This window comes from Triplophysa rosa, linkage group LG4, assembly GCF_024868665.1.
Source record: "Triplophysa rosa linkage group LG4, Trosa_1v2, whole genome shotgun sequence".
Lineage (NCBI taxonomy): Eukaryota > Metazoa > Chordata > Actinopteri > Cypriniformes > Nemacheilidae > Triplophysa > Triplophysa rosa.
The window spans coordinates 5253228-5274943 of NC_079893.1; the positions used below are offsets into that span (position 1 = coordinate 5253228).

A 21716-nucleotide genomic window follows, 5' to 3' on the forward strand; every position below is an offset into this window, starting at 1 on the left:
ATTCCTACCCAGTGTACTTGAGGCCCAAGTATGCGGTGTAGCGCTTCACATAAATATGGGCGTGGTCTGCATTCATTGTTGGCCCGTGACAGATGACATACAGTTGACACATCTAATAAACAGTCGAGCCGGTGTCAACACGCCACGCCCCTGCGCTTCAACGGCCAACGAGAGTCGAGCGTCGAGCGTAACTCAGAGAGGCGGGGTTTGAGGGCAGGCAACGTTAAGTTGTTTTCATCGACTGTGTGGCGTCGCAGCCAGGTCGCTGTCGCTGAGAAGTGCACCGTTCGCTATGCAGACGTAAACTAACAGCTGTCGATGAGGCCGCCACCGACAAACGACCACGGTCGGGTTTAATCGTCACGGAGAACTTTTCAAAACGCACTTTACAGCATTATAGCAACGGTTTAACCGTTTTTGTGGCCATGGAGGAGAAGAAGGAGGAGGGGGAAGCGGAGATCCAGGAACACGGACCCGAGCACTGGTTCTCCAAATGGGAGCGGCAGTGCCTAGCCGAGGCCGAGCAGCAGGAACCGAGCGAGGAGGAAACCGAGCAGAGCCAACAAAAACTCTGGCACCTCTTCCAGAACTCCGCCACAGCCGTCGCGCAATTGTATAAAGGTGTGAAATTCATAACGTAGCGTCGCCATAGGAGGCTAACATGCTAATTGTGTCATACTGCCAAACAAAGGACACTAACTGATATGCTCAACGGTTAATCGTCGAGTTGAGTCTAATTTAATCTAGTTGAGAATATAAAAAGGTTTTGTTTTGTAATGAAAGCACACGTTTAGACTTTTATTTCAGAGTTTTTTTTATTTTATGTGTGTTTGTTTTGAAGGTCGGTGGCGTTTACGAGTTTAGCATCGATGCTAAGTTGCTATGGAGTGACATACTGGCGGATCAGTTCGTATTTTGTGTTAATAAAGTCCAAAGATATCACGTTTTACACGTTCACACTCCTTAATAAGACATTGTATAGTCAATTTAGGCAGTTTTATTGATCTTTACTGATATTTTTAAACCTTTCCCGGCCGGTTGTCTATCCGCGAAACAAAATGGCGAAGTGCAGGGAGGAGTTCGTCTGGTGAAAATAACTCGATTTACTACCCGAAGCTTCTTTATTTTGAGTTCTCGCGTAGTGCTTGTGTAAACACAACAATTGTAGATACAGTACGTGCAATAAACGCATTAAATATGCTGTTTTATAAAAACAATAATAATATGCGAAACAAAATGGCGAAGGCAGGATTAGCAGGCTAAGTTCAAAGATTGTGAGTTATTGTGTCAGCGCTGTAACGTTACACCGCCTTTGTGTTGTCTTGTCGATTTTTGTTTTCAACTAAATGTTGAATAAAGCTAGTATACGTTTAGAGTATCACAATATTTTTATAGATGGGTTTAAACGGTACAGTCAGATAAACCAAAGCTACTCAACAAAATGGCGTAGAGTCTTCTGGCTACATATCACATTTAGTTCACATTTATAGACATCGTGTAATTAATGGCTGTGACTCAAAACTTAGTGTGCTGTCTATGTAGACAGCATTTCTAGGTATCCTAGACGCCTTTGACATCTTGTGATGTCCAAAAGTGCTTATGGGATGGCAGTTCACTGGGTTATTGAGACAAACCGTGTGAAGGGTTGTGAAGGTAACGAATATGTAAAGCTGAAGAGAGTTCAGTTTTCTTTTACAACAGCAGGCAAATATATGTTCTTTGGACAGGAAATAAAGTGCCTACACTTCAATGTAAACATTTCCTGAGCTTTCTGTTCACTCCCACAGATAGAGTATGTCAACAACAACAGGGGCTTTCCTTGTGGGTTCCATTTCAAAATGCTGCCACTGCCGTTACTAATCTATATAAAGGTAAGTAAAAACGATTATTGCATGTAATGTGTGTTTAATCTGCTATTGCTTTAGTTTCCCCTTTTGTTTAGAATCTGTTGTATTGCAGTACACTGTATAGGTGAACATAAGAATGTCAAGGTTTTGCGTTGTTTTAACACATGGCACTGTTGGTATTTCCACATCACAAACTTATAGAAAAGCTTGCGTAAGATCGCTGTGAAGAGTTCACAATTTCAGCTTGTTTCAGCATTTTTTATAGATATCCAGGAGTGAAAACCTCAGCAACAGACTGTACAACAACACTGTCCATTAGGTTTACATTACATTTACATCAATGCATTTGGCAGGCGCTTTTACCAAAAGTGACTTGGAGTACATGCAGTCAAGTCTTGTTATGAGACGAACTTGTCCAAGTGGATTTTTGTGTTGGCTGGAAGGACGGTAACATGCAAACACACTCTAAAAAGCTGCATCTGTCAATTATGACTAAATGACTTGCATTTCTTTTCTAAAGCACTTATGCGAAGATACTAGTCAATAGCTATTTACATGAGTTGACTGGTCGGTTGTTTGAAAACTTTGTAGTTTTGTACTTCCTTGCTTAATGGCCTCATGTCAAGAAGACTTTAAGCAGCTGCCAGTATTTGTTAACTCGTTCACATGTTTAGAAACTACATGTCTGACTGATCAAAACGATCAGTTTCTTTTCCCAGATACAATCTGTCTGAACTGTAATAGTGGAAGTAGTTCTCATCGTTATGACTAATTCAGAATAGTTAAGTCGAAAGGAGCACCGTTGACTTATGTAATGTAGTCACTGCTGGTGTTGATAGCATGCTTCAGAAATGATTAGTTTGGTTGGGATAATGAATGGAGGATGTGAGATGTCATGGGTGATTTGTCACTTTATTAGGAGCTGTCAGGAACAGGGAGGTGTATACTGGACATGACTGCTTGCATATCAACTGATTTGGTATTTCTTTATTTGGTAGTTTGTACAAGCGGGTATGACAGGATGCGAGGGTGTTCAGTAGCCTTGAGAAGGGCATGAGTTGGATACATGTAGATGCAGTATGTTTCATTCTGTTCTCCGTTGTTGTGTATCTACCCGATTCATCTCTTAATCACAGTTAACAGCATGCACCAACATGCCTTTGAGAACATGCGTACGTTATTTATATGATGTTCTCATTGAGATGTTTTAGCACTTGGCTGTTAAATATCTGGTTGTGAGTAACGGGGCTAAGCATTTTCCCAGTAAAGGAGCGGTCACACCGCACATTCGTGCTCCACTGCCTTTGTTTATACAGATGGGTACGTGGGAGACCGGAAGTGCAAGCGAATGTGAAAACGCGTCCATTCTACTGCGTAGGAAAGTCCAAGTTTGGTGAACCCTGACCCTCGGTGTGTCCGAAGTCTTGGAGTCTACTGTGATTGTTGATCTTTTATTTCTCATAAATAACAAATAAGATACTTTTTCTTGTATCATTTCATGCATTTAAGCTTTAAACAAATGTTTTCCATCTCAAGCAAAGCAGACTTTATTTTGGTCCAGGTACAGCCTGAAAGAAAGTGTAACATGTATCAAGGCATTTTAGTTGTTGCCTGTTACAGATTTTAAATTGAAAATAATCTGGAAAAAACAACAGTGCAGCTGTTAATGAGGAGGTGATGCTGAAAGAATTTAATGTATGGAAATGAATTGTGTTAAAAACATGCAGTTTTGTTAGATGTTATAGATGTGTCCTTTGCATATTGACATTATTAAACACTAGGGATGTAACGATTCACTCAGCTCACGATGCGATGCGATTTACTCATGATTTATTTTTACAAAATGAGTTGAAACAAATTAGAAATGAACAACTTCCCTTGCATTATTTCTTAAATGCTTCGCGTTTCTTTGTATAATAAAATAATGTTTTATTTCAAATAACAAAACTAAACTGCAATTTTATAACAACTTAATAATAGAAAAACTCTCTTTAATATAAACAAACTAATACTGTCTGAGCTTTTCTTGGATTTTTTTGCATTTAAGAAATATCAGCATGTCCACGTTTAGATTTGCAGTGAAAATAGCGGCCCCTGCTGTTCAAAAAATGTATTGCGATTCGGTTCACACCTCACCCGATTTGAATCGTCACTCATTATAACAGATTTTCAACCGGCTCACGGTGAATCGTTACATCCCTATTAAACACATCTCATTGTCATAAATAGTTAAACTAAGTTTTTCCTTCACATAAATACGTGCTGTGCTTTGTGTGAGTGGCAGCCTTTGAATTTAGGGGACATTGAGTTAAGGAAGTGATGTATCATTGGGCGTACACCGCAAGGAAGCATTGATAAGGTTTTGTAGCGTATGATTTTTTGTCTTCCAGAGAGCGTTGATGCCCATCAGCGCAGTTATGAGCTGGGTATCCAGATCGGTCATCAGCGACGGAACAAAGACGTCCTGGCATGGGTGAAGAAAAGGAGGCGGACGATTCGACGTGAGGATCTCATCAGCTTCCTCTGTGGTAAAGCCCCACCGCCACGGAGCTCCAGAGCTCCTCCAAGACTGACGATGGTGTCGCCAAGCCGACCCGCATCCTCGGAGACAAGTTCTTCTGTAGAAACCGATCTGCAGCCCTTCAGGGAGGCCATTGCGCTTCATGGTGAGGACACTTAGTTCTTTGGTGTAGTGCTGTGAAATTGAAATGTTCACACTATAAGAATATAAAAGTATAACGGAAGTTGCGTTACAACATTTGACACATGAAACTAGATTCCTCTGAGACTTGTTAATGTGTTTATTATTTGGTGGTTTCATGCTTTGGTCTAGTTGAATTGCGTATCATGTACTATTGCAAACTAAAGCAAAGACCTAATCATTTTTTCTAGGTTATTCATTTTAACCCTGCTTGAAACATCGAATAGCATTTTGCCTTTTGTCTACATGGCATTGTCAAGGGTTGTATCAATTAATACTTCAATCATTAACGCTGTGTCTTGGTTTCTGTGTTTTTAAGGTCTAAGCGGAGCAATGGCGAGTATCAGTATGCGCTCTGGACCCCCTGGTTCACCTACACACCTGAGCGCTAGCTCTGCCCCCAGCCGTCGCAGAAACGGCCTTCATGATGTGGACCTCAACACTTTCATTGCCGAGGAGATGGCGCTGCACCTCGACAACGGAAATCGGAAACGAAGCTCCGCCCAGTGCAATGATGTCATTACAGACTCGCCCACTCACAAACGCAATAGGCTGATCTGAGCTCTTAAGAAAAACGACTGCGAAGTGAGAAAATGCCACTCCTCACTCATCCTCGCATCTTTATTCAGGCCAGGAAATGAAAGCAACCAGTAACAGTGCTCACCACAGCCCAGCACATTCTCGGATTGGTCACAAGAGCCCAGTGAGGTCATCAGTGGGAGGCGGTGCTCAGTGCAGAGGCCTAAGTGCCCTTCCATAGGATTCTGTTGACAAACACACAACACCGTTCACTATATTGTTGTGTGAGTTGACTGTTTGTGTGCGTGTAAGATTTGTGTTAAAGGCTGAACTGACACGATTGAACGCAGGAACAAGAAAAACATCATTGTGTGCATGTTCGCAATATATTGAGCTACATATGTTCAATTGTGTGTGTGTGTGTGTTTTACTGTATGGGAGTACATGTCTGATGTGTGTGTGAGGGTGCGAATGGTCAGTTTTGTGTTGGTGTGTTTGCGTGTGGTACCTGCCTCTTCCTCCAGCATCTGTCACTGCCCCAGCTCTCAGTTACCACACTGCGGCATCAAAAGCAACAAGTTTTATTTTTTAATATTATTGACGATGTTATTCATAATTTTCGTTTGCCTTCGTTTAATTCTGCTCCAGTAGCAGGCACAAGTGCTGCGATAGCCATACGTCTGCTGTCATGCACATCTTATTTTTCTTCAATACTTCAGTTTCTCAGCATTCTTCCAGAGCATCTCATTCTCTTTTTCATTCATCCTGTTTTCACACACTTTCCCCAGCACCTTTGTCTCCAGTGTAACATTATGTAATGTAAATACCTGTAGGTGCTGACATAGACTTGTGGTACATATTGTAAAAAAAAAGCTGTGCAGAGACCATTGAATTGTTAATGTACAATAATGATTCTTGCATTAAAGAAATCAAGCTTTTAACTACGTATCTCTCTGCCATCGTTGTAGTCTTATGTCAGACATTGCACACTGTTCACTTTTATAACCGATTATCATAACATCCTGGGAAGTGGGATTAAAACACCAATATGTTGACTAAACACAGTGTTGTGTTAAATGTACAATCTGTTACTGTTTAATTGACAGCCTGTCAACAACAGCTGTTAATGACAATGCGTTCAAAATGGCTGCTGTCATCCGTGTGTTCGGCTGTTTCTCAGCACTTTAATGAATTTATCTGAATAGGAATCAAAACGGCATAATTCTTGGATAACTAACAACTAATGTTTTTATGAGGTAGACATGACAAATAGGATATTTAAGGCCAGCTCGTGTATTAGTGTTGAGTATGTTAGTTATACTCTGTCTAAAAGCACTTGATTTAAATTTAAATCATTTCTATTTTTTTAAAGCCTCTGCAAAATGCATAAATCTTATGGGGGTGGTGATGGGAGAGTGTCTCCGTGAGACGTTTTTTTTGGGGGGGGCAAAAATCTGTACTTTTAAAATACAGAGTCAAATAGACATAATACACTTAATTATTCTAAATAATTCATTCACGATTTTTTTGTATCTTATTCCTTATATAGGTCCTTATATCTGAAGGACCCCATAGGCTTATTTTTGACCTCTTATAGAGATCCCAAACCCCCCCAGCCTCCCTCAATTCGAGCACTGGATTTAAGTAAACTGCAAGAAGCAAAATTGTGATCAAACATTGTGTAAAACTGTAAAAGGTGACCTGCACATAAGATAACAGATATTCCTGATTAGATGCAGCATAAGGCCCATGTTATCTTTAAACCAAGACGTACAGTAATACATACAGTAATAAAATATTTATTGGAAGAACATACACATGAAATCATAGTAGATGCAAAACATTTTGGCATTCAATCGTAACTTTTATTATTGACTGTTAAGTGAATTCTCCAAATAATTTTACACATTCACATTTACTGCATGCCAAGTCACAGAATTGCTCTCAAAGTTAGGGCCAGGATATAATTTCCAAGAGCATCGCAGGCTAATCTGTGCAGTAATGGTCACTAAGAAAAGTTTATTTGTGAAGATTAAATATAAAATGTATTGCATTAAGTCTAAACCTTTGGTGCCAATAGAATATCGGCACTGAGCACTTTATTGTCCCATATCTGGGAAATTTGTCTTGGCCTCAGTCATGCAGCCATCTAGGTAAGTTACATATAAACGTAAACTAGAAATAAAATTTCTTTTTTTAAATCTTTGTGTGGTTGGCATGAATACGTTTTTGTAACGTACAGTATAAGTTAAAATATTTGAAATAAAATCCTTGTTGCACCTCTAGTTCTTCTTTTAGAACAATCTTGTACCTTTCATTTTCGTTTTACCTTTAACCGTCTCTCCTCCACAAAGCTCTTTACATTCAGTCCTTAATGTTCCGCAACCTGTTGTTTCATTGATAAAATAACAGTTCACGTTGGTCGTGAGCGCGCCCGCGCCGAGTGGGCGCGCATCAGAGATGTAACAATCCACTATCACTATGGTAACAGCCCGCCGCTCCGTACAATCTCATCGGCTCTGCATTCCTTTACACCGCTGTCTTCCTAATCATCTTAGTTTCGCCGCGTTTCTGTAAAGATGATCATGAGCCCGTCACCATAGCAACACGTTACATATCCAGAAGTAATATTTATCCTTCCCAGCAAAGATAAACCGGGGCTGTTTTTATCTGTAACGCCACGTAATGTCCGTCATCCCCCTCTAGGAGGCGGCAGTTAACAACATAAAGAAGCGTGACGACAAAAGCGTGAAAAATCAAGTGCGTAAAAAACTAAATTGCCCTTGCAGATCCCGTCTCGACGACATAGGTTGTGTGTAAATGAGCAAACGGGATCTGTTTTGAGCAGTATGTGTAAAAAGGTGAATTAGAGGTGATGTTTCCGTCTCTTTGAAGAGAAATGTGAAGGGTGGGCTTAGAGAGAGATACATTTCTGTAAAGAAGATGAGCTCACTGGTGCTGTGCTGAATGAGAAAAATCACAAACAAAGCTTTATGAGTGGGTAGAAGGAGAGAGAGGGAGAGAGTCAAGGTAGTAAAAGGGCATGGAAATAGAGTAACGTTAGCCTAATACACACCACGAAATGTAAATTCTGCCATCATTTACTCATCCTGACTTTCCTTCTTGTATAGAATACAAAATGAGATTTTAGGCAGGATGTCCTGCGTGCAATGAAATCAGTGGGGACTGAAGCTGTCGAACTCCACAAATGAGATAAAAGCACCTCAAAATGTGTCACGACAAGATTGACACCCCACTATGGGTGCAGTGTGCCGTGTATCTACGTGTACCTGAACATGAATGACATTTGAGCGCTATGTGAGAATGAAAAAACGAGCAAATCATTTAAATTCAGAATGTGCTTCACATTAAGCTATCGTATGACTTCTGAAGACATGAATTATATAGGGCATGGACTGTCGTATGGACTATTTTTGTGGTTATTTGTTGTCATTTTTCAAGTTCAGCTGCACCTATTCACTTTCATTGTATGGAAAACAGCAAGGTTATTATTTTTAGATTTTTAACGTTTGAAGAATGAAAAGGTCAGACAGGTTTGGAGCAAAATGAAGATGATTGTGACCTCACCTCATCTCTCCTCTGAAACGTGTCTGCCTCCATCTTTCACTGGCACCCGAGGTTCTCTCATCCATCTTTGACTGCATTCCAGCTGCAACGCTTTTGCTCCTCTCATGTATTGAATGGTCTACAACACCAAGCCCCGGAGCGCCTCCAAAATATTATTACGTCTGTCTAAGGGCAACTCTGTGTGTATGGCAAAGATAGCGTCAGAGACAAAGCGAGGACCCTCAGGCTGCTTCTGTGAGATTACTTGCATCTCAGAAAAACACGAGTGAACATAAGCCTATTTTTATCAACATCATCTTTGTATATCTATAGGAAGGACACATATTTGATGGGTTTACAAAGATAAGATGTTTGAAATCAAATTCAAAATCTTTTATTGATAGCTTTCTTGGTTTTTCTGTGCACGGTTCATCAGTCCAGGTTATTCCTAAAACGTTTGTTTTGTCAAAAGCTTTAACTTGCTCTGAAATTGCTTATAATTAAATCACGTGGGCCACGCATGTTTATTCATAGCAAAATACCTTTGTTTTTGATGCATTGTTTTACGTTCAAAAAATGCATTTTGAAATGCATTTTAAAGTAAAGTAATAAAACAGTTTTATTTTTTGGCATGTTTCATAGCACTAAAAACACATACCCGCATACAAAATAAAGTAAAAGGGAAAAGATAATAGTCAGCCCAGTGATTTAAAGCCGGTTCAACCTAATGTAATATAAATGACAGCATTAATAAAATAAATATTACCATAATCTCGCGGGTGAACTTGACCTTTAGACTCTAGGTCCAAGTCTCCTCAAAAGTATGTGACAGCTGTGTTGCAGGAGGGGGTAGATTGCCACAGTCCTCTGCAAATTCACATTCAGGTCCATCTTCATAGGATGAAACGACCACTAATCACAATCTAATGAATTCCTGATGAATATATTCATCCTTCAGTTTTAGTTCATTCTTGTATGCTTTAACTATAGACTTCCATTGAGACATAAGACGTTTTGATAAGCGGCCCTTCATTGATAAAAATATCTATTATGTTATGAGATATGAGGTATATTATGAGAGAGAGAGAGAGAGAGAGAGAGAGAGAGAGAGAGAGAGAGACGAGAGAGAGACGAGAGAGAGACGAGAGAGAGAGAGAGCACTTATCAGAATGGACAGGAAATATGCTAACTTTAGTTTGAGTCTTACATTCCCCAGATGCACTCTCTCGCTCTCTCTCTCTTTCTTTTACTCTATCTTTCTCCCGTTATCTCCCGCAGGGTGTGCTGTCTGGGATGAGAGCTCTCACAGCCGGAACATTCTCTCTCTCTCAATCACACGCACATATTCGCAGGACTCAGCATGGACCTATGCACTATATTTTGAATAATATATGGTGACCACAGGAGCAGCCCAAGATGATCATCCTGCGTTTAGCAGGGAGGAGAAATGAGCAAGTCTGACCTCAACCCCCAAAACACAATCTTCAATAAAGTGGTTTATACATCTGACAGTTCAGGAATGCATAAATAAAAGCCTTCTTGATCACAACTGAAATAAAATAATTGCTTATTTATTTTGTTCGTTTGTATATTAAAAGGGAGTTTGTATACCCATGTCAAATACAATGCCATTATGTTTATATTAAACTGACAATGCTTTTATTTGACTTATTGCTAGCAATGTTAAATGTAATATTTATGTTTTGATTGACATTTATAGTATACTTTAAATAACATTTGCCCTAGAGCTACCTGCAGCTGGGTGTCTTGCTCTAGGGCACAATGGTTAATGCTCACGGATCACTCCACAGGTCAGTGTCTCCACATTTCTTTACGCTCTCCCAAAATACATTTTAGTTCAGAAGGTTGTAACTGTATTTGTTTACTTGTTTAACAAATAATCAAGCTCTAATATATATATATATATAAAATATATGTAAATATACTGTATATATATATTTTTTTTAGAGGCACTGTATTTCTTTCTGGGAAAATTAAAGATTAAACTTACTTTAAAGGATAATGATCCTGATGTACATGCTTCCTGATTCCTGTAAATGTTAAAAAAGTGATCTGCATGTGAAATGGCAAAGCAGCTCAACAAAACAAGAGAAGACAGGACTCATAAAACTGCCAATAGCTGACGGCTGCTCAGGGTTTTGTATAATGAAGGCCCGAGTGCAAATTCAGGTTTTCTTATTGAAGCTGGAATTTCATAGATTACCAGAAATCTCGAAGGCATTGGCACACATCGAAAGCTGCGTCGTCCCCTGTGATTTCTGATCCGTTTAAATCAAATTCTAATCTAGCCCATCAAACGTGTTAAAATGAGGAATTCTGGTTGAGAAATAATTACAGCTGGAAGAGAAGGACAGCTGGTGATCCTACAAGCTCACGCAGTTGTCTGCTCTGACTTTCGCCTATTAACATTTCCTGGTCGGCCAGATTGAAAAGTATCATTTGAAAGGCGGAAAAACGAAAGATAATTTCCCATAATGTTCAGACAATAAACATTGAAATCTTTCAATGTTCAACATGTCCCCTCCAGTGAAATCGATGGCTACGCTTCTGCCAAACGCTACAATCTGGAGGAAGCCGGAAAAACCGTACATGTTACTGCAAGTATTTTATGCTAGCTGGGGCACTACATGGTGCATCTTTCTGGCATTTATACATCTCATTTGGTATGAATGGCACTGATTGGAATGTTTTTGTAAAGGGGACTGGGAAATTCAGCCAAACAGCTGGTCTTGGGGAGACGCTGGTGATTCTGCCCCAGCGTGAACCCGCAAGGAAGGAAGACAACTTTTCAAATTATATTTCTCTGTTGGAGTCGTGGCATACTGGGTAGTGCATGTGCTCAAGGGGAAGCAGGTTCAAGTTCGGTCCATTTCCTCTCTCTCTCAGCTCATCTGTCTTGTAAAACAAACATACATGAATAAAATGTCATAAGGATTTTGTAGATGAGGACTTTCATTGAGAACATTGAAAATCCAACAAGTTAAAACATATTTTTAAGAAATAAAATCTTTGGGTGTCTAAAATCTCCCCATACCATCATTTATTTCCTTTATTCCTTCACTAATATAAAGTCCATTTGACGGAGTGAATAAAAAACATTGAATGTACATTGGGTGGACACTTGTTATTGCAGTGCATTATGGGATTGCACACAGGTAAAGGGGCCTATTTTTCAAGTTTCTAATTTTTAAATTCCTAAAACTTTTCTTTATAACAATATATCAAACAGATTTTCATTTATAATCTGTTATAGTTTTTACTTCACTAAAAATAAATACATGAAGAGTTTATTTGCAAAACCAGATATTACTTGGAATGCACAATGAAAACATGATTCTTTTGATCTAGTTATCGCAAATGAACACTTCAAATATAAATGTAGTTTGGTGAAACATGCTTTTTCCATCACTGACTAGATCGAGAAATCTCATTAATACCCCACCAGACACGACTGAACACATACTATGGTGAATTTACTGGCAAGTCACTAAAATGAACTAAAAGCCTGCACATAAAGCCAGAGATTGGTATGTAGGCTCATAGGTTGTCCTATGAATTAGTACCAACCATTGCCTCAAAAGAAAAGCTACAGTGTTTCTCACCTATAAAACAAGAAGATTTCATTAAACATTGTAACATCTAAACCTACAACATGCTAATTAGACCCCATACCAACTAAATTATTAAAAGAGTTACTACCTATTGCAATTGAGCCCATTTATAACATTATCAACTGGTCAATTAATCTAGGCCATGTCCCAGGACTATTTAAGATGGCCGTCATTAAGCCTCTTATCAAGAAACCAAATGTAGACCCCAATGAACTAGGAAACGATTTCAAATCTCCCTTACCTGTCTAAAATACTAGAAATGTAGTGTCCACTCAGTTGTGCTCTTTCTTACAAAATAAATTTAAAAATTTCAGTCAGGCTTTAGACCGCATCATAGCACTGAATCTGCGTGGGTTAAAATGACAAACGACCCGCTTATAGCATCAGATAAAGGTAACATCTCACTCCTGCTTGATCTTAGTGCTGCGTTCAATACTGTAGACCATAACATACTTTTAGATCGCTTACACAATTATACCGGTATTCAGGGACAGGCACTACAATGGTTCAGATCTTACTTATCAGACAGATGTCAATTTGTCCATTTAAATGGGGAATCATCAAATCTAACGCAAGTAAATTATGGATTACCTCAGGGATCGGTTTTAGGACCCTTGCTATTCTCCATATACATGCTGCCCCTTGGCAACATTATTAGAAAACATGGAATTAGCTTCCACTGTTATGCAGATGATACTCAGCTATATATCTCATCAAGACCAGATGATTCCTTCCAACTATCCAAATTGGCAGAGTGCATCGAAGATATAAAACATTGGATGACTAGTAATTTCCTTCTTTTAAATTCTAATAAAACAGAAATATTACTTATCGGACCAAAGACATGTAAGGAGAATATTTCGGAGTATAACCTGCAAATTGAAGGCTGCACTGTACTGTACTCCAACAAATACAGTTAAAGACCTAGGCGTGATATTAGACAGCAAACTTTCATTTGGAAATCACATCTCAAATGTCACAAAAACAGCCTTCTTCCACCTTAGAAATGTTGCCAAATTAGGAAATATTCTATGTGTTGCTGACGCAGAGAAGCTTATTCATGCATTTGTGACCTCAAGACTTGACTACTGTAATGCACTGCTTAGTGGTTGTCCTGCATCATCAATTAACAAACTACAGTTAGTTCAGAATGCAGCTGCCAGCGTTCTAACCAGGTCCAGAAAATACCATCACATAACGAAAGAGAAAAAGTGATATTGAAAGTGATGTGATGTGAGGCAAAGTATGGGGTTCCATACTCGGAATTTGTGCTCTGCATTTAACCCATCCAAGTGCACACAAACAGCAGTGAGTAACACACACACCGTGAACACCATTGCTGCGGTGCCCGGGGGGCAGTTGGGAGGATCGGTCTTGCTCAAGGGTCTCACCTTAGCCGTGGTATTGAAGGTGGAGGGGAGCGCTGATCATTCACTCCCCCCACCTACAATCCCTGCTGGTACTGAGACTCGAACCGGCAACGTTTGGGTTACAAGTCTGAGTCTCTAACCATTAGGCCACGATAACCCCAATGTTATCACCCCATTGACTTTAAAGTTCTTTTAACTACTTATAAAGCCCTAAACGGTTTAGCCGCTACCTACATAACAGAGCTTCTTAGAGGGTGTCTGTCTGAATAAATATCATTCTGTTAACAGTTCAGGACCTGTGTGTGTGTGCTTGTTAAAGTGATAATGGATCAAAGTTCCAGAAGTCAAAAGAGTAGCTCATGACACAGGATAGCAGTCGGTTAAGTGAGTGTGTGTGTGAACATTTGGCACATAGCAAGTGACAATGATATGAGACCTGCATGGTTTACAGTAGAGAGAGAGAGAGTTTTATAAGATTATAAATTCGTTTTTAGTTTTATTGTATTTTTCATATTTTTTATTTTGATGTAAATTTTAGTTCAATTTCTAGCAATTATGTGTGTAATCAATTTATAATTTACAATTTATAATTAAATGTTATAGGATATGATTTTATGTCTTATTTATTTATACTATTTTATATGACTATATTTGTTTAATTTATTTTTATATTACTATAAATTGTTTTATTAATTTTTTACATTTCATTTATATATTTTCTAATGAATTATTTCAGTGCCTCAACTTATTTCAGTTTATTGCTAAGGCAACATTTTAATATTCGTTTATTTTATATTTTTTCCAATTAATATTTAAGCCTATATTTGATTAGATTTCTATAAATGGAAATATTTAAAAGTTGTAGTTTTAATAAACTATAATAACCTTTTTTTCATTTTTAAATCTCTGACCTTTCACGTTTTAAGACCCTGTTGAGATCTCTTAAAGGGGTCATATGACACGGCTAAAACGAATAATATAATTTGTTTTAGATGTAATGCAATGTGTATACACGACTTAAGGTTCAAAAACGCTGTATTTTCCACATACCGTGCATGTTTGTATCTCCTCTTTGCCCCGCCTCTCTGAAACGCGCTATTATTTTACAAAGCTCATTGCTCTGAAAATGCTCTGCTATGATTGGCCAGTTAACCGGTGCGTAGTGATTGGTCGAATACTGCAAGCGTGTGACGGAAATGTAACGCCTCTTACCATATTTGGAACATCAGGTTCCAGAGCAATTGTACTGACAGGTACGCCCACCTTACTTGCGTATACATTTGGGCGGTCTTAGTCAACTCATACCACGAACTGACGTAGATTTGTGGGGGTGTGGTTACACGAGGCGTTTCAGGCAGGTCTGGGTGAGCATTCGCTTTTACATAGAATGCATCTTTTGTTCCGACACTTTCATTTTTGCAATTTTACGTATCTAATACATGCATGGGCAACTTATAACACACCAAAGACACAGAAAAACACGTGTTCGCGCCATATGACCCATTTAATCTTTAAAGGAGACATTAGATTACGGAATTAATTATTAAAAAGTGTTTTTTGCTTTTTCAGGTAAATCTATACGTATGGCCTACTTACAGCTGTCTCTGCATCCTATACCACACAGACAGGACAGAATTGTGTTTCCTCTCCGTTTTTCCCCTTGCTCACTAGGAGAAACAAATGAGACATTGGAGAGATTTAATTTGTGATATTTCTTTCTCACAGGAAACAAACAATATACTAAGCTAAGAAAACCCCACTTTATCTCTCCTAAGTCTTAAAATCCACAGTCAATAAAACTTTAAAACAGGGTTTTACCTTTAATAACACTTGTCGGCACTCAAAATCCAGCTTTGGACCTTACGGTGCATGGCATTGTTCATTCTTTGTGAGATATCCGGCTCCATCTCCAGTGACAGAAAAAGCCTGCTGGTCTCCACACCTTCTAACTGCCGTCAAGTTGCCTAGCTCTCCCACACATTCCCTCGGTTCTTCCCAGCCAAATGTCCCAGAAACCCCACAGTCATTCCAAACCCTCTAATATATGTTTAATGAGTTAGCAAGACTGAAAAAACCCTCTAACTTTAGTACAGTAATTGCCCACTGCCAATTAAAAGAGGACAGGCTCCCCAAGGGTCCGATTCCTTGCTTGGTTTCTGCTCGCTGCGTCTCTCAATGGGAATCAGTCCTCCCACAGGTCGCTTAAAGGTACCCTACAGCATTCTCTGAGGGTTTCTGGCCCAACGTTCTGTGAAGTTGCTCCCTGACAAGATCCATTTGAAGACGCATCACAGTAGGAAGAAATTTAATAATGCATGCAGTCGAATTGTTGGAAACATCTGTGTGAGCTCTTGTATAGGGCAAGACATCCGACCGAGGAGGTGAAAGGTGTACATCGGAGTCGGAAACCTATGTTAACGGTATCGTTTGCCCGAACATGTTGCATTAAATACTGATCACTGTCTTTTATCTGTGAAACACAAAAAGAGAATTAGTAAAGATTGTGGTACTTTTCATGAAATTCCAATGAGCACCATAAAAGTTTCAAATAATAAGGCCATATGACTACATTCCTGAGGTGTGAGAAAAAGTCCATCGACTTTGAAAAAGTACCCTTCAAATGTTTAGCAAATGCTTTTAACACAAACATATTCAGGGTGAAAAAAGTGTATTCAGGGTTCCGTACGGGGCCGGACTGGCCATCAGGCATACCGGGACTTTTCCAAACGCATGGGCCGAAACGCAAACAACACCACCGCCGCCGCTGGCACCCCCTGCCCCGCCAAGAATGCCAGGGCCGATTTTAAGTTCCAGTCCAGCCCTGGTTCAGTACGTGTGGTCTTTGGGAATCAAACTCACAACCTTGACACGTATAACAGCATTTTCTACCATTTGAGCTATGGAAACTTACGAATCCCCTATTTGCATTCACCCCTGATTAATTTCCAATTATATGGGGGTGTAAGTGAGATAAATGGGGTAGCACTGTTCGACGGCCCCCATGAGCCGATCCGCTCCCGTTTTTATTAAACTACTGATCCAACATGATTCTTCATTTCATGTGAGTGCGTGACTTAAACTTATTTTAAAAAAAATACGTTATCACATGTGGACAATATTCCATTGGATTTCCTAGAAATCGTTCGAAATGTTTTAATGTGACCGAATTCATGTGGAACTTCTTCAGGGGCAACACTTTTTAATAAGGAAAAATAAAGTGCACATTAAAAACACACGTCAGGCTCAATTTGAAAACCTTTGTCAGTTCATTTGAAACCTTTGGTCAGGTTGCCCTACATACTGTAAAAGCGTGTGTTTTTGGGCTAATATTACAGACCAACTGGAAACTTTGGTCCATCTGTTTCTAAAACGTGTTCTCGCCACAATTGGGTCTAATAGAGACTCCCTGGAAGAGAACTTCTAAGTGCCGACCTCGTCTCTGCCCTATTAAAACCTTCTACAACACACACACACACCGGCAGAAGTAATTAGCTGTGACCACTGCTAGTGAAATTACTGATAGACCTTTATTTCGTGTCCTGTGCCCCAGGACTGGATCCGCTCACAGTAGGTACGCCTGACAAAGTGAACTCAAAGTGAAGATCACTCAAGGGTTTGATATTCTGTCCTCTGGAGAGCAATTAGCGAGACTTAAATGGTATTTTAAGTAGAAATCATAGGGAGGGTATTTGAGAAGCAAGTTCTTAGGATCAAAAGTGAAGTACCTGCTTGAATATTTCCAAATTACGGTAACGTTCTGGAAAGTTAGACTTTATTGATGGAGCCGCGGCACACTAGAGGCTCCGGTGGGGACTCAGGGTTGAGTCTGTCATAAGAAAAATCGCAGATGAGATCTCTTTAGTATCTCAATTATAATACATTAATGAGATTAAATGGAGAACATATGAAAGCGTTGGCTTGCGTCTGAAATATTTCTCCTGTTTCAGAAGAGATCTCAACAATGTCACAAACTCAGCTCAGATTTGCAAATTCTGTAATATCAAACGTGAATATTATTAAACATTTTAATATAAACTCATAGGTTTCTCACCAAATTTACCCAGATTATTTATTTTACACCTCCATGATTTTAATGTACAGCCTCTGAAAAAATTAAGAGACCATATACAAATGTTCAGTTAAGCAGCATTTCTAGATGTATTGTGGCCATTCCAGTCCAGTGTCTGTTGAATTTGAAGTAAATCAAACCTCAGGAGAGACAGTCATCCAACAGCGATGTGAATGACAAGACACATGAAAACTCGAGGGTATCTCATGAATAAATAATTGTTGAACTTTTTTCTAAATACAATATCACTGTTGCATTGCTTAAAAGTGAGGTCTGAAAAAAGATAGCACATCTTTTCTTGTTATTTTCACCTGTTTCTCCAGTTTTCATTTTCTGCAAATAAATGCAAATAGAAACAATATTTTTATTTGGGAGAAATATTGTTAGTCGTTCACAGAATGAAACAAAAATGATCTTTTTACTTAAACACATACCTATAAATAGTACATTTTAAAATCAGAAAAACTGATCATAATTTTTTCGCGGCTTTATTTCAACATTGTTTCCGTTTAATTTCTTCGAATCAATATTTTGGAGAAACATCTGAGGATCGGCTGATTTTTAAATAAACACAACCGAAAATCTCCTGAGCTATAAAAGAACAACCTCCAAGCAATAACATTTTCCTCTGCGTTGGCCTATTTTGTGCTCTGAACCCATTTTCCCCTCTCTGTACTTACAATTTCCCTCAAAGAAAGGCTATATTATCACATAAACATATTAAAAATGAAACGGTGGTTCCATGGCAGCTTTTGTCCATGTGTTTTTTTTTCCGTTGCGATGTTCCTGGCATGTGTTGTTTCTGAAGTTGGCCTGCGTTTTTCAGAATGTCAAGATGACATCATCGCTGCAGCCCACACTCGAGTCAACGCTCAAGAGATGCATATTAAATGTTAGGATATCACATTAAAAAATAAATGTAACGCTCGGCATGAATTAAACATGTAGGGGGGCACCTGCGTAAGGCTGCAGACACTTTCACGGTTTCATCAAGCCTCTGCACATCCTTTCTTATTTCTCTACACGCATTTGTAAGATATAAATTAGGCTTTGGCATCTACTGACGGATGCATGAAAAGAATTATTGCTTATTTATCCCCACAAGGCACGAGCGAAAAGCCATAACAAGTGAGAGTAATGAAGTGTGAGATGAATTCTTTATATTTGAACATTTATACAGTATAGCGGCAGGAGCTTAAGCTGTTTTTCTTGATCCAATATAGTTGTCAGATCTCCGAATCGTTTCATATTGCACACTACAGATTTACTATTCAAGCACACGTCCGCTTGAGGCAGCTTGCGCCCATATGACCACTCCGCTGTATTAGTCTTTCATTGAAATGAAATTTCATCACGTTCCGCGTCACGGCACGTCTAATGGCGCTATATTTAATCTAAACATTTTGATTTCTGCCTCCAACTGGGAACCCACCTAAAATAATGCTCATTTGCATGTGCATTTGCATAAACAGTTCCCATTTGGTATGTTTTTTGTACGCATAATTAGAGTCATAACTTTGCTTTATTTGTGCAGTTTGCCTCCCAAGTGACTTTATGAATGAGCATATTCACATGGACCGACACTCTCCGGGTGCATGACAGTGCTCGCGGTCTACGCACACGCGTTTTAATTTGCCTATTTTAAAAACTTTGAGGTTTAGTGTGAAATTAGGTAACTCTGTACTTGAAGCTTTTATATAATGCATTGCAAAGCTAGCTTTAAAACAGTATAATGCAACCATAATGTCTTACGATACTGCTTATGATCCGTTCATAATAGCACTAGGACACATTTATGTTTTGCATCTCTCCCAGCAACTGGTATGTTGACAAAGTTATTGATTTTCTTTAGTATACATGTCGGACAATATAGCGTGGCCCTGAGCTTTTTTATATTTACTTAATAGTTACATAACCACAATGTGGCAATTACTGTTACGGGTTAAAGTAAGCATTACCAATATCATGTGTTCATATTTTGATATGACACCTTTTGTGATATTAGGTATTTTGAAATATTTGATATTTTTACTGTTTTGCGAGTTGGTACAGCCAATGTACTTGTATTTTGTAATATATACTATGTATTTATTTTTTGCCTGTTCTTTATCTATATTTATTATAAAGCTACTCTGATACAATGAAATATCAATATTATATAGAAATATAATGAAATTATAATGTACACTTTTATTCTAAATCCTAAAACAATATTAGTTTGCTGAAACAATACCGAAGTAGTTATTGCCTATTGGCTTGCATTATCCAATGGCATGTTCGGCCAGTCGACTGAGTCACTGGAGGGTCCTTTCGGAGATGAGGAAGACAAAAAAATAAAAATAAATATCGTACACAAATAAACCGCTTGCAACAAGTTCAGGAACATTACTTTTACATTAATGCATTTTGTAAGGTGCTTTTATCCAAAGTGACTTACAGTGCAATCTACACATTTTTATCTGCACGTGTGTTCCCTGGGGATCAAACCCATGACCTCTGTGACACTCATGTTTTTGTACATCAGATCCAATATCCTGTACATTGCTTCACCACATAATGTGAAGTTGGATTTTGGTCGCATCACACTTGGAGAACCGAATTGAAAGTCAGACACATTTACCTGAAACACACATGCACAAGATGAGAAAAAAGGTTGTGACTTAGTGTGAAGATTACAGAAGCCTCGCTTTGTGCGCCACGTGTACGATGCTCTTCCCTTCTCTCTTCCTCTTCTGCCTCCAACTATCTCCTTCTGTATTTTTAGTGTTGGAGAGTAGGCGTCGCGCCCTTATGAATTTTCATGGCTTCTTCTCTGTGTAGGCAGAGCGCGCACTTCTGGCAAAAACTCAGAAATACTCGCTCGCAAACGCGCAGACATGCACTATTCGTTCGAAGCGCAACGCAGATCACTCATCTCCTTTTGTTTGGCACAAACACACACGTACACCCACACGAGTACAGTACACACCTAAACGCTACGTGAACGTTCAGCGTCTCACGGTACGTTAAGCCAATGAGAAATGACTTATCTAAAAATGGCTAGATCTGGGTCTCTCGCGCTCCCGTGCCCACATACACACGCACACAGTACAAAGAGAAATGATCAGTTCTTCGCAAGCATCGTGTTAGTGACATGATTGTAATCGGGTTTCACAGCACACTTCCGAGATTCACTGACCTCTCGTGCACGTTTAAAATCAAACGCGCGTGCACTCGCACTGTTGCAGACGAGTTGATGCGAGAGGCTGAACTTCCGTTGCACTACTTGATCACGATCCTGCGTTTGTGTGTGTAAATCTGTCATTGCCATTTTGCTTAGCGGCACAACATGTCCACGCATGAACTCGTGCGCGCAGTAGTTACGCAAATTCCTCACATTTCGCAGCTCAGTTGGTACAGATTTGCGTTAGGAGCGTAAAGTACGTGGGTTCGAATACCATGGAACGCGCATTAATGCATATCTTGAATGCAATGGATGGAAGCACATTGCTTCCATAGGCTAAATTGTGACGTGCTCGTGCGTGTGTGATATTAATATCTACTGATCCCCTCAGATAAAACATCAATGTAAATGTGTTTATAACGTGCGCGCGCATTATTACTGTATCAGTTGCTGTGCATATGGATTATGCCACAGTTTAGATTAGATTAGGATGATTTGACTGGGCATTCACGTTTTTTTATTTGTGCTCGTTTATTTAAGCCAGTACAAATGATCCAAACTTACATGATGGACCGTCTTCAGTGCACGCATTTTATTCTTCATTGCACCGCCTCGACCGAGTCTCTCCACAAGACATCTGGACCTTTTAGTGCCCAGTGATGAGTAAAAGTAATGCTTTCACCCGTGCGCGTAACTAAACGCGCTCTGACACCGCACGCAGAGACCGATAGACAGACTCCAGATTTTCTGAGTGGGAATGTTTGTATGGAGGCGTTTGGTCCTCGATATACATTAAAACATAACAAGAGATTATAAATAAAACGGTCAAAAGAAATAAATAAAGAGGG

The 21716-nt window shown here is 39.2% G+C and overlaps 1 protein-coding gene and 1 long non-coding RNA gene across 2 annotated transcripts; one reads left to right on the top strand and one right to left on the bottom strand.

The window, feature by feature from the left end:
• The first annotated feature begins 229 nt into the window (after nt 1-229).
• hapstr1b (HUWE1 associated protein modifying stress responses b) lies at nt 230-6103 on the top strand. Its single transcript, XM_057332179.1, has 4 exons — nt 230-621; nt 1788-1871; nt 4238-4513; nt 4868-6103. The coding sequence occupies exons 1-4, from the start codon at nt 426-428 to the stop codon at nt 5107-5109; spliced, it is 798 nt and encodes a 265-aa protein (XP_057188162.1). The 5' UTR covers nt 230-425; the 3' UTR covers nt 5110-6103.
• LOC130553297 (uncharacterized) lies at nt 5615-10616 on the bottom strand. Its single transcript, XR_008962844.1, has 2 exons — nt 9401-10616; nt 5615-8832 (listed from the first exon to the last, which is right to left on the bottom strand). It is a non-coding gene; the product is annotated as an uncharacterized LOC130553297 (long non-coding RNA).
• Nucleotides 10617-21716: the final 11100 nt, after the last annotated feature.